Source organism: Protopterus annectens, chromosome 7.part1, assembly GCF_019279795.1.
Source record: "Protopterus annectens isolate FY-2018-M chromosome 7.part1, PAN1.0, whole genome shotgun sequence".
Lineage (NCBI taxonomy): Eukaryota > Metazoa > Chordata > Ceratodontiformes > Protopteridae > Protopterus > Protopterus annectens.
In genome coordinates this window covers 406,399,179-406,413,464 of record NC_056740.1, presented here as the reverse complement: position 1 = coordinate 406,413,464, position 14,286 = coordinate 406,399,179, and the positions used below count along the sequence as shown (strand labels likewise).

At 39.5% G+C, this 14,286-nt stretch overlaps 1 protein-coding gene across 1 annotated transcript in view; it reads right to left on the bottom strand.

The window, feature by feature from the left end:
- CDHR4 (cadherin related family member 4) overlaps positions 1-14,286 on the bottom strand; it is a 764,521-nt gene that overhangs the window by 351,215 nt on the left and 399,020 nt on the right. Inside the window, exon 12 of the mRNA XM_044078501.1 lies at positions 3,477-3,689. Within this exon, the coding sequence (XP_043934436.1) occupies positions 3,477-3,689 (213 nt within the window). The remainder of the gene's footprint in view (positions 1-3,476; positions 3,690-14,286) is intronic.

Sequence of the window (14,286 nt, the reverse complement as noted above, 5' to 3'; positions counted from 1 at the left end):
CAAAGTTACTTACAGCTCAGAAAAAAATGTCAGTGTTTTGCAGTAAAAAAAAAAACTGTCATGACAGTTTTCATGTTTACAGCCCCAAAACATGTTTATACAATGAAAACCAGTAGGAAAAAAACACAAAAATACAGAAAACAGTGGATAAAGTAAACTAGTAATGTGTAAAGTATTCAGGTGTGTGCAAGAGTTTGCATGAACATCCACCAGTATGCTAAATGGGGGAAGTATACCAATACTTCATGGTAACAGCAGCATGAAAAAAAATGGGGTCTATATTATGTTACCGAAAGCTGTTTACAGTGAATACAGCAATACTGACCCATAAAAAGTGAAAACCCACTGACGCGAATGGCCAGGTCAGGGATTTGTTTTCTAGGGAAAAAAAATCACTTGGCCATCACAGTGAAATTGCCCTTTTCCCAACTTTATTGCAATCTCAGAGTTGGTATATTTAGTTATGGGGATGTGGGTGGCACAGCCCCCCCCCCACATTGGGGGTGTTGGGGGTGAAGTCCCCCACTTTGTAGTAATTTAGGTGGTGTGTCATGTTTGGCCGGTCTGTTGATTTTTTTCCCTAGGAAAAAAATCTCTGACCTGGCTGTTTGCTTTAGTGGATTTTTGCAATTTTTGGGTCGATGTTGCCATATTCACTGTAAACAGCTTTTGGCAACATAAAAGAGACAGTAGTACACAAGCCAAGTCAATGAGGAAAAATATAGCATGTTAAAATAGGTATGTTCAACTTACTGCTGTTTAAGCTGTTTATGGAAAATATAATCAACAATAGGTCATAATTCTCTTCCACTTATAATAATATATGCCTTTAAAATGTCTCCATCAAAAGTAGAAATCCGCAATGGGAGCTTCTTTTGAACTCCTTATTAAGAAAATGCCATCCCCTCAAAAAAAAGTATGGCAATGCAGTGGTAGCACTGTTGCCTCATAGCAAGAGGTTATCCAGCTTGAATCTCAGCTGGAGTGCTTTCTGTGTAGAGTCTGCATGTCCTCCCTGTGTTCGTGTGGGTTTTCTCCGGGTGCTCTGACTTCCTCCCACATTTCAAAGATGTGCTTGGAGTGTTTTTCCCCAGGCCTCCACTGAAAATTGGCTTCATTCCAAGATGGACTTTCCCAGTAAACAAATGTTAAGGTACTCTTGTTTTCTTTTACTTATTTACATTAAACATCATTACTTATTTAATCAACCATAAATATAAATTCCATAGTCTGAATATTTCACAGCACATTAATTAATTGCTTTTGAGTATGTAACACTGTATTGAATGTATACAGAATTAATAAATAATGCTGTGATTTTCCCTAATAATTAAAAAAAATAGCTGTGTCTTACACGGTTTATTAGGAATCATCAAAATCAGCATTTGAATAGTTCATAGGTTCATAGGTGTTTAGTAGGGTAATGACCACAAGGGCATTGTTAAGCCTAGCCATGCATCCCAAATTTCTGACATGTACTGGAACCCTTGCTCAAACATTTATAAGCAGGGGTCTAGAAGATGCATCATTTACAGGCTACCTGTGTCCATTACAGACATAGGTGCCAAAGCATGGATGAATTTCCCATTCCCCATCCAATTGTTCAAGTTACACTTGAATTTGGTTAGGGAGGAACTCTGTCTCACATGGATGGGGAGCCTGTTCCATAGATGGGGTAGTCTTTGGGATACATACCCATCTCTCCAACAGGCCCTATTTATATCACAGGCAAGGTTTAAGTCTTTAGAATGGGAAATTCTGGTGCTGTTTGTTTTGTGGGTATGCAGGAGGTCCAGAGTGGGGTCTGAAGATGCCTTGTATGCCACGCAAAGATCTCCCCTCAACAGCCTGTAGGAGACAGAATACAGGGATAGGGCCTTGAGGCAGTCTGCACAAGACATGTTACTTATGCCCTGTATTCTTTTAGTGAGGAATTTCTGTGGACATTCCACTTGTTGGATATGCCTGGTTAGGTATATACCAAAAGGGGTACTGTACTTAATGAAAGGTTTAATGGATGCAGAATACAGTGGAACAATGACTTCCTTTGACCTAGATGCCATATTTTTGTTAGGTTATACTACATAGAATGATTTCCTCACAACACATAGGTTCATAGGTGTGTACTAGGCTAATGGCGCTGAATCCTTTAAAAGCCTAGTCCTTAGAAATGCCCTGGCATCATGCCACCCAACTTTAGTTCCCAGTGCCTCTATCAAGTAAAGCCACTGGTGTGATCCCCAGGATGAACTTTCTATTTCCCATCCACTCATCAAGATTTCTCTTGAAGAGGGCCAGTGAAGTGCTCTGCTTGACATGTATGGGAAGTCTATTCCAGAGCATGGGCAGTTACTGGGTTATGAACCTGTCCCTCCAGCATGTTCTGTTGATTGTTATAATGAGGTTGAGGTCTCTGGAGCATGTGGTGTGGAGCAATTGGAATTTCTTTGGATGTAGCATTTCTAACAGAGCTGGGTCGGACATGGCTTTGTAAGTCAAGCAGAGATCGCCTCTTAGTAGATGATATGAGACACAGAATAACTGGAGTTGTTTGAGTCTGTTTGTGTAGGACATGTTTTTAAGGTCTAGGATCCTCTTCATGAGGTACTTTTGTGGCTTTTCCAGCTGTTGCATGTGTCTAGTGAGGTACATGCCAAATGGTGCATTATACTTGATGATTGGCCTAATGAGGGAAGAGTACAGATAGATGATGACCTCTTTCTTCCTGGATGCAAGGCCCTTGGTAATGAGATGTGCCACACAGAAGGACTTTCTGACCACAGTGGCAATGTGGTGGTCGAAGGATAGGTTGCTGTCAACCTGTGTCCCCAGATCTCTTAAAATGCCTTTAGTGTTAAGTGGGCTCCCACATGATGGTCAAAAGCTAGATTACTGTCTAAGTGGGTCCCCAAGACCCTGACTACTGGGTGTGTTGTCAAGATAATAGTTACAAGGGGTGAATGAGTTCCCGAAGGATACTATTATGCATTTCTTGACATAATGGAATTGACTTTATCTCTGGCATCTTAATCAGATAATCATAAAACTAATTCAGCGTTACACATCTACATTCATTTACTATCTGTAAATTATTGAAAGATTAGGATTAAAAAATGAATGTCTATATCAGGATTAAAAGGATTATATCAGTTAGTGAACAAGCATCTTACATGCTAAAACAGACCTTTCAAACTAAATATTGCACTAACAGGTATATACTTCCATAGGTATCATTATGATTTTGAAAAAAACAGAATTCAGCAGTTACACCAGAAAATTATTTAATCAGTACTATTCTGTTAAGCATGACTACACCTGCTTTACATTATAATGGTGATGAAATACTTACCATGACAGAACTCATGACCATCTTTGCAACTCAGTACATATTGTATATTTATATTTTCCAGAAATATTACTCTCCACCCACATCACTGTTTGTTCTAAATGCAATTAAGACTTAAAGGATGGCTTACCGCTCTTCATATCTATGTAAAATACAGGAGGTATGTTTCCTCCGATAATGCTGTAGTGGAGGTTGTTGAACTCCCAGTCTCGGTCTTGCCCATTCACACTTCCAATAACAGTGTGTGCTGCTCTGTTTTCAAGAACATCAAAAAAAAACGGACCTGGGAAGGTGGGCTTAAACTCATTAACAGGATACACACCAACCTGAATTGGAATGCTGACTGCAGGAGACAAAAAAATCAAAACATTGAGAACTTATTGGGATTTCTACAGACTGAATCCATGTGTTTATTTGCTACAAAGTTGCATTTGTCTCATGTATATGATTTTGCTGCAGTGCTTTACTGTAATTGTATAAATTATAATGTATTGCTGCCTTATGGCCTGGCACATGACAGAAACTGGTCTCAAGAGCAGTCCACTTACCTGATTAATAAATGCAACTAAAATATTAAAGGAAGTAACTTATTAATGATTTCAGGTAGTGAATTAAAGAATGTTTCAACATTCCAAAGGTGCAGCAAAGCACAACATCCAATGATCGGTGCTCAGATCAGCACCTCTGATAAATGCATTAAAGTCATATTATCAGTATATAGTTCAAGGTTTATTGCATTTATAAAACTGATGTTCCTTGCATTTATTTAGGGGTATGGTCTGCACATTTATAGAGCTATGATGTAGGGTGAAATGTCAGCTATTCAAACAAATACTTTTTTAAAAATCGAAAATTAAATTGGCTTTTTTTGTCAATCCTGTTGCAGGGACCTTTAGCATTACCATAAATTAAAAATGGTTACTTCATCATCCCTATGCTGTCCATCTTAGGAAAAGATACTTTTGCTGCTGCATCACCATGATCTGCAGGTACACCCCACTAAAAACAATCAAAAATATAAATCTTTGCTAATTATTACCATAGATTTACTCTCAAGAACATTCATTTAAACAGTGGTCCAATAACCTTAAACATTTCTACATATCTATCTTACACTGTTGTAGTTGTAATGACTAAAGGATACAATTAGAAACGTGGCTTTCTCGGTACAATTCTAAACTGATTCCTATTACAGAATCATGGCTTGAGGACTACTCATGGATCATTCTTATCTTGCATCTCATTCTACATTAACGGACAACAGACTACGTACCACACAAGATGGGAGTGTCATAACCAGTAGCAGATTAAGTAAGCCATGGGCCCTGGATGCGTGTAAAACCATGGACTTTCCTGTATGTTTTTTGGTCTACACATAAATATATATGTTCTTTTGGATTCACCTTCCTGAGTGTTATAAACTGTATTACTGTTTAGCTAAACAAAAATTGTTTGCACGTGTTTTAAATTTGTGAAATCTTGAACATTTTTCCAGGAACAAGTAAAATAAAATTTACTAATCAAAAACAAAATTACCCACTTCAGATTGTTATAACCACAAAAGACAACTTGAAATATTTTTATAATTTACCAATGTCTGTAACCATGAACTACAGACACATGAGTGTGTACACCTCAAATGTCTGATTGTGTGTGAGAAAATGGCCATGGTAAAGTATTCCAACTTGCTTTACACAAATTCACAATGTTCCTGCAAAGCTGGAATAATGACCACTTACTTAACTTGATCAAGCCAGCAGGATCAATTATTTACATCCACATTCAGCTCCTGTATCAACAATTACAATCTTTTTGTTAACTATGTAGTCCTCGGATGCCTGTGGTAAAAATAATAATTATGGTCATAGTAATGTATTTTAACTTTGTTTCACATAAACACAGATTATCAACAGTAAATTATTCCAATATGTTTTGCACTTGTTCTGCAAAGCCATATTGTTTAAAATGAGTAAAGAACAAAAAGGTAGTTACTTACATACACATATAGCCATACTCTTCCCCAGCAGTTATAATACTTATTATGCATACCTCTTCTAATAGCAATAAAAATAATGCTTCTAAATTTCTTAGTGCAAGAATCATGGACAAAGTTAAGAATAAAGGCCAAAAACTCAAAATTGGATTTTAAATATTGCTGTGATATAGTAAGAAAGTTGCAGAAATAACAGTTTTTACTTTTGGATGACTTTTCTGAAGCAGATAACATATATCACACAAATGTCTGTCATTAATTAATGACTGCAATCCTTAATGGTTTGCCAAAAAACATAAATTATATGAGGAACAGAATAAAACTAAGAAGTAACATCAGAGGCATTCTGTAAAATCGGAGACAGTTCAGAGTTATGCATTTCAAATTTGGTTCACACAAACAGTAACCAGAGTATATCATTCCAATGATTTTCACACAAATGCATACCAGTCTTGCAAAGACAGAGTTTTTAAACCAAGCAACTGGCAAGACAGCCCCTTCTATCCAACTCAACTTTGCACATCATCATCATCATCATCATCATCATCATCATTAACCCACTTTTTCCCATTTTCTTCATGGGGGTCAGGTGTTGTGTCAACTGTTGCCATCTCTCCCTGTTCAATGCCACTCTCCTGCCTTCTTTGACATCCATGCCTGGCTTTACAGATATTCTATCACACAATCCATCCACTTTTTTGCTAGATGCCCTCATTTCCTCTTGACTTCTTCCTGTCTGTCTGAAATCTTCTCCATATTTCTTCTGTTTTTCTGCACATAATACCCCAACCCCATGTGCAAAAATGGGAAAAAGAGGTTGAGGGTGGATGGATAGATGGATGGATGGATGGAAGGATGGATGGATGGATGGATGGATGGATGGATGGATGGATGGATGGATGGATGGATCCCAACCCCATGTTCAAAAATGGGAAAAAGAGGTTGAGGGTGGATGGATGGATGGATGGATGGATGGATGGATGGATGGATGGATGGATGGATGGAAGGATGGATGGATGGATGGATCCCAAACCACCATAATCTCTTCTCTTTGACCTTTTCTGTAATTGGAGCTACTTTGGCTTCTGCTCTTATGTCCTCATTTCTTCATCTGTCCTGGAGTGTGCATCCTACCATATGTGCCAGGAACTTCATCTCCATCAGCTCTAGCTTCCTCAGCTGCCCTGCCTTTACTGCCCAGGTTTCTGTACCATACAGTAGTACTGGTTGCACCACTGTTTTGTACACCATAACTTTCATCTTTTTTGGCATTCTTCTGTCATATACTACACCTGATACCCTTTGCCATTTGCCTGCAGCCCCTCTGATTCTAGCTTTAGCCTACCCTTTTCCTCAATCACACCCTTCCAGATACTTGAAGCTGTTAACCTGTTCCACTAGTTTCCCTTCTCAACTTATTCTGAACGCCACCATTTACTGCCATGATAACTTTTTCAGTTTCAGTTCATGTTCCTTCAATTTTGCATCCTGTCCCCTATCCTTTGCTTAAATTCTTGCTCAGAGTCTGCCTGTAATGTCACATTTTCTGTATACAGCAACTTTGTTGACCTGTCCCCACTGACCTGTTTGCTAATGTAGTCTATCACCAGTTTGAATAGCAGTGGGCTCAGAGCTGAACTCTGGTCCTCACCCACTCCCAATTGTAACCCCTCTGTGAGCTCAAACACTGTTCATACTTTAATCATTGCATCCTTATACATAGCATGCACTAATTCTACCATTGTTTCTGGGACTTTGAACCACCACAGCACTGCCCAAATCAGCTTTCTTGGGACCTTGTCATATGCTTTCTCCAAGTCTAGGAATGCCCAGTTGGTCCTTTTCTTCATCTCTAACTTCTTCTCAACTATCATCTCCCATCTTACTTTTTACTACTCTGTGTATTTGTTTATCCGCCACCCTCTGCAAAACTTTCATGCAATGTGACAGGAATTTTATACCTCTGTACTGCCCAAAGTTGTGAATTTGTTTGTTCACTCTCTCCTGCCCTGGAAAAGTGCCCCTGGTGTGCAGCTGGCCATTATCTGGTTAGGACAGATTTCCATTCACAAGTTTACTGGCTTACCCCGCTGGAAACTAACATTACCCTGGACCTAATATTGATGACTGCCTCCCTCTATTCATCCTGGATTTAATACTCTAGAGTTAGGACAGATTTCCATTCACAAGTTCACTGGCTTACCCCGCTGGAAACTAACAGTACCCTGGACCTAATATTGATGACTGCCTCCCTCTATTCGTCCTGGATTTAATACTCTAGAGTATGTCCTATGAATGCTTCACCTTCTGTACCTTACAAACACTGTTTTTGTATTCTTTGTTTTTATTGTCCTGCTAACTGCCTCCTGCACATCATTGGGTCGCTCCCCAGTATCTCCATCTTCTACTTGCTCTGCTGTTCTCCCCCCCCTTCCCTCAACCAGACATTTCTTGCTCTTAGAGACCCTATTTCTCTATGCTCCTTATCTCTACCTGCCCCTCTCATTAGCCCGACATTTCTGCCCTACTTTTTCCTGTTAACCTCTGCTACAGTTTGGTCTTTATTCCTGTGGCTAGTTCTCATTCTCCCTGCAATCTATCCTGTTCCAGTCTCTCTCCCCTATGTCTGCCCTCTATTTCTCCTCTTCCAGATACCCCTGGCTCCTCTTACATTTCACCTGTAAGCCCTACCCCCATTCACGCCCACCCCATTACAATTACATTTATAGTTACCTGTCCCTCCCCTTCCTGTCCTCAACATCCAACCACACTCCACTTCCTGTCTGCCTCTACTCCCTCCCCTTCTGTCATTATCTAACCACTAACACCTTTCCTTCCTACTCAAACTTCCCACCTCTTACACTATCACTACTTATTCTACTTCCTCTACACCCAAACATGTTTGTAAATTATAACTCACTCTTATACTCATAACCTAATTTACCATGCTCCTTCTATTCATCTCTTTACCACTCCTAACACTACTCACAAACCTTACCTGCTATCATGTACACTGTTCCCACCCTCATCTAATCTCTCCTAACACATCTATCATCAAATCTTTCTCTCCTACCCCATCTTAATCTCTCCATCTCTCTTCAACCTCACCTTTCACTGCTATCACAAACTCATTATACTTAACATCTACCCCCCCATACACCCAAGTCAAAACTTCACCACCAGTTTTTCTCAGTAACACACTAACACAGTCCCCAGCAACTTACTTCTTGCTGGTGACATTCATCCTAGTCCTGGCCCACCCTCCCACACCCTAAACCCTACAGCCACAAACAGTCCCTCCTCTCTTACATCATCCCACTACTTACTCCCTGCTCAACCTCCCTTAAAACAAACCTCACAGAACAAACACCTTTCTATCTATGCACTGAATATATGAAGCTTCTCAAACAAAATCACTGAACTACATACTTGGATCGCTCAAAACACCGCACATATCCTTGACCTATCAGAAACCTGGCTAAAACCACACATAACTAACAAAGAAATATTGCCACCTGGTTACAGCATCTATCACTCTGATAGACTCAACAAAAAGGGCGGTGGTGTTGCCAGTCTCCACTCAAACAGCCTAAACCTCTCAACCATCAGCACACCTACTCCTCATTTCCACCCAGCCGAACTCGTTATCCTTAACTGCCATCTAAACCCCCCATATATCATTTGTCATGGTCTCCATTTATATTCCCCCTGGAAATAACATTCCCATACTGGAATCCATCCTCTCTTGGTTCTCGCTCAACTTACCATATGAAACTATCATTTTAGGTGTTGTTAACATAGACTGGTCCAAACTTTCCACTACCTCCCACCAAGGGAGCCCACAGGATTTTTTCCAGGGGGGTGCAAACCCAGAGCCCCACCCACATAGCTCTCCCCGCCCCCTGCCAACACAGCCCCGCCCAAGTCCACCCACCCCCAAGCCCCGCCCACACAGCCATTCCAGTGTCCCATTACTTGGCTATTTCTCCCCATTTGCCGTAGACACTGTTCAAATCTGTGTGCATACTGTTTTATGCTTTAGTTCTACAATGATTACAGGCAGTTGGATTTAATTTAAAACTTTTATTTCAAACATTATAGCCCAAACACGAGAAACAATAATCTGTATAAATAATAAAAAACAGGATACTTATATATCTCAGCTAACAGTTGTAGTCAACACCTCTTATCCACTCTGCTCAGTGTGTATAGACAGAAACCCTATCAAAGTTAGGGCTTAAATACCAGAACAACAACTTTTTTTTTTTTTTTTTACAAAAACACAAAAGAACCAGCCCCCACTAGCCAGCAGACAATTAACACAATCTATCAATGAAGAACATGAACTCAATGACTTACTCTTTAACCTTGTTCCCATTAATAAACAAGCTGGTTATATTATATAGAGTACAATGCCCCTTTTGGAATGTACCTCACAAGACATCTGCAGCAGCTGGAAAGGCCACAGAAGTACCTCACAAAGAGAATTACTGGCCTCAAACCGATGCCCTAAACTGATCATCTCAAAAAACTCCAGCCTTACTCTGTAGCATATCGCCTACTCCGAGGTGATCTCTGCCCAACATATAAAGCTATGTCAAACCCAGAGCTGTTGGACATGCTACACCTAAAGAAATCCCAATCCCTCTGAACTACACGCTCTAGGGACTTAAACCTTGTCACCACAATAAACAGGACTTGCTGGGGGGATAGATTCCTGTCCCAGAGACTTCCCATACTCTGGAATAGGCTACCCATCTATGTCAAGCAAAGTTCCTCATTAGCACTCTTCAAGAAAAATCTTGATGAGTGGATGGGATATAGGAAATATACCCCGGGGATCACTTATGTGGCTCTGCTCGACAGGGGCACAGGAAATTAACTTTCTTGGGTTGGCATAAGCCAGGGAACATTGTTGGCTAGGCTTACTTAGGCCGATAGCCTAGTACCTACCTATGAACCTATGGTGGGACACTAATTTCCTGCTGAGGAGTATTTCTATGCTACAAAACTTTTAGACAACAATCCTCACAGCTACTGCCTAGTGTTCTTTAACATCATATTCTTCAAAACCTAAAATAATGCTTTACCTGACCGTATCTGACAGAGTATAACATGGACCTATGTATAAACAATCAAGACTGTTCAAGCCTTTTAACTTTTGGTCCGTATACTGTAGACCATTGTACAATACAACAGATTGGGTATGCCTTCTCTTAAAAACTGCAGACTCTAAAAGAGTTATTATACTATTCTGCCACTTGCCGTAAATCGACAGTTCATACTTTTCAGAATACCTGAAATACTAACGCATATTAAGTACATTTCTTAGGTTTACTTTGCTCTGTGGTCAGTGTAGTATTGTACAAGATAGCATTTCTTCATCTTGATCGTTACTTTGGGTTACTGTGGTATTAATTACATACAGCACGGCATGTATAACTTATTCTGTCTGTGCTGTATGCTCATGTTTTCTCAAGGAGTCAGTACCCTTATCAACTTTGAATTTGAAACCTTGGATCCCACTTACATCCTTCTAAAAAGTAAGATTGGGTTCCTCTTCTGCTGAAGAGTTTTACTCTGATTGTCATCTTCCATGGCCTGCACTACAAGGTCATTGTCATTATCTCTCTGAAATTTCTTTTACTTGAAATTATTTAATTTTTTTTCTGTCCTTAGTGACTACTGTATCAACCAAGGATTGTCTCTCTAGTTCTCCTGCTACCAGCTCTTCGTTATGCTCTGGTAAATATGCTCTGATCAATGTATCTCATGTGTGTGGTTCCTTGTCCGGTCTCTAAATAACATCCTGTGAAAGACTTTCTGAATATGCTGAAATTATTTTAGATAGTCCATGCATGTTGTATTGGGAGTTTGGACTTAAGCAAAGCCTGTGCAGGGAAGAAGGGATCTTGGATTCTAAGGAAACCAAAAGTAAACAGCAGAAGTTGTTTTGCATCGTGCTCGTGTGTTCAATGAATGAGGAAAGGAGGGAAGTGCGATTCAGGCCCTAAAAGGGCTTGTAAAAACTTGCATAACTGACATACACCATAGAAAGAAATGAACAATTTCAGGAGTCACAACACACTTGTAAATGAGCTAATCGCAGAACTTACAAAAGACCAGAAAATGAGAGAAATGAGCGAACACGCTGGAACTGGCAGCAGGGACAGGGAGAAAACACGACAGAAACGTTAACAGGATGTCTGAAGTAGGAAAATGACTAAAGGAAAGGTGTGCTAAATGTCAAAGGACTCGAGGCAGCATGGAGTCCCACCAAAAAATCATTTTAGATATACCTAAGCTATAAGTAAATAAGTGAGGTTGAATGGGTGAGCAGAGTAAATCATATAAATGGGAACTAGGTAGACTCCTGCCACTTGATATGGTGTTATACAAAAGATTAGTACAGAAGTTACAAAACTGCCAAAGAACGCAAATTCCCTTTTTCCTTAGCACAACTGGTGAAATTCAAGCTCAACAAATGTTACTTTCCTGTAAGGACTTCACCAAAGAAAATAGAAAGGTAAATTGACGAGTTCTGTGACAAGACACATATTTACCTTTTCTCAGTGTAATTAACTGCATCATTATGCCCTATATTGTGGCTAACTGCACTTCCAGAGCACATATTCCCACCCCATACCTATGGCTTCCCTCATATTTCAAACTTTGCCGTTTCCTCCTACACATGTCCTAGACTCTGCACCGTATTAACTGCCATAAAATACAGTTAGTACCTCCTATCCTCCTACCTACCTAATTTCACACAACAGTTCCTTACTTATTTTTCATCTTTTCAGAATGGTGTAGGACTAGCCCTGAAGATTTACTCTTAAAGGATCCCTACTGCAAACTGGCTGAGGTTTGCTTTTGTCTCTGTTTTATATTCTATCCACAGTTTTATCTTTGGACTTACAGCATACAGTGTCAAAAATGTAGGTAAGCTCCTTATCCCAAAAAGTGGGATACTTTGAGAGAAGGCAGCGCTTGCCTCACTTTGCCCCTACTTACTATGATATGATACTCTCTTTTGTACTGCTGTTTACACTTAGCTGCTTCCAAAATCTTCTACTGAGTTAGTTTATGTACCTTCTTAACTACTGTGCCATCATGTGCACCAAACACAAGTTAACTTAGGATTAAATGAGATGGTTATCAATGCACTTAGTGCAGCATCTACAAACTTCTGTTTTAGCAATATCCACAATGTCCTTTCCATAATGTAGCTTACTGATAGTATATGTGCACGATAGCCACAACTGACCAATAACTGTCCAAATGGACCCTCTCTTGCCACTCTAATTATGTTGATATCACTATATTAAAATTATACAGGAGTACATCCTTAATATTTACCATCTGTGTTCAGTTCAAACTGGAGGGACATGATGTAGAGAGAGCAATACAGGTAGAAAATGAAGGGAATGCAAACTGATAGAAAACTAGACCCAAGGAAAAGTGTTAATTGGCGTAATCATGAAAGATGGAGAGCCCATTTTATGAGACTAGAAGTGTGCTGTCACCAGGGAGTATTATCCTGTCAATATCAATTTACGTTAGCCTCACCACAAGACAGACTGTCCATGTGCGTGCGCATTTGTGTGTGCATGTCAGAGTGTGTGCACTCACACAAATGCATGCACATGAGTGCATTTGCATGCAACTAAATATGTATGCGTGTGTATGTTTGCACACAAAGTCAGATCAACTTGGTAATCAAATATAAAAAAATAATAATAATAAATAAATTATTAGTGAAAATCTTTGTATTCCTTCGAGCTTAATACTAGCCCTTCTGTACACACAAAAAAGTCTGACTGTATGAGAGATTAAATCTGCCCTAGACCAGCATGTCAACTGCTACCATGAGGTACATCATAGCAGTGAAAACAGAATGTTCCAACTTATGCTGCAAGCCACAAGGCATGCAAAACACAACTGTGTGTGTGCGTGTGTGTGTGTGGGGGGGGCTTTTACAATTTCTGAATTCCCATTGTTGATTGTAACTAATCTTTCCCTTTGAAAGTTGTAAACATCAACAGATATGTATTTTTTATCAGATATGTATTTTCTTATCTGACTGACTACTGAAAAGTCAAACAGTACAGATAAAAGTGGTGTAGATATCAATATGGAGAAGGGTAGACAACAACTGTAAAATAACAAGCATATTCACCACAGCGCAGTGGAAATGTGTTGGATATCTAAGAAAACCAGCAACTTTAAGACACTGTAGTTGTATTCTAAGATTAGGAATAAATAGGCTCAGTGTGAACCGTGTTAACAAAAGTGAGAAAGGTGCAGTGAAACATTGTCTTCCAACCGCTGTTAGTAAGTTGTCATTCAGGCTAAGGGCTTTAAACAAAGTGTCTATGACTGAAGTGCTATAGAAAAATGACAGTCACATTAAAATAAAACTAAAGTTGTCAATTCAGGAGTCTACACAACCTTATACACAAAAGATGTAATCAGCTGAGCTCAGCAGAGAGCACTAGTCATGTGACTGAAATACTTCACAACAAGGCAACACTACTGAAAGCACTGTATTGCCTTTCTGAAATATTAACATACCTATCTACCTCTCGGCACAAGAAATCTGGACAAAGCCCAAAATAATGGGGAAACAAAGGCCTAAAAATAGGGACAAATTTTAAATATTGCTCCTAATAATTTAGAACGTTGCTAGAATAACAGGTGTTGTGTTAGCATGCATTTTCTGAAGGATGTGAAGTTTGAAACTCTAATTCTCTCATTATTTAGTAATTTCAACCCTCAATAATTTGGCAGAAAACCACAAAAGAACAGGCCAAAAATATGAGGCAAAAATATGGGTGTTTGGGGAAAATCCGGACAGTTGAGAGTTAGGAGTGCCAGTCTCACAGTATCTGTTGCGGACTTACTGTTTTCTTTGCAAAATCAACAAAATTCTGCAAAAAATCCATCA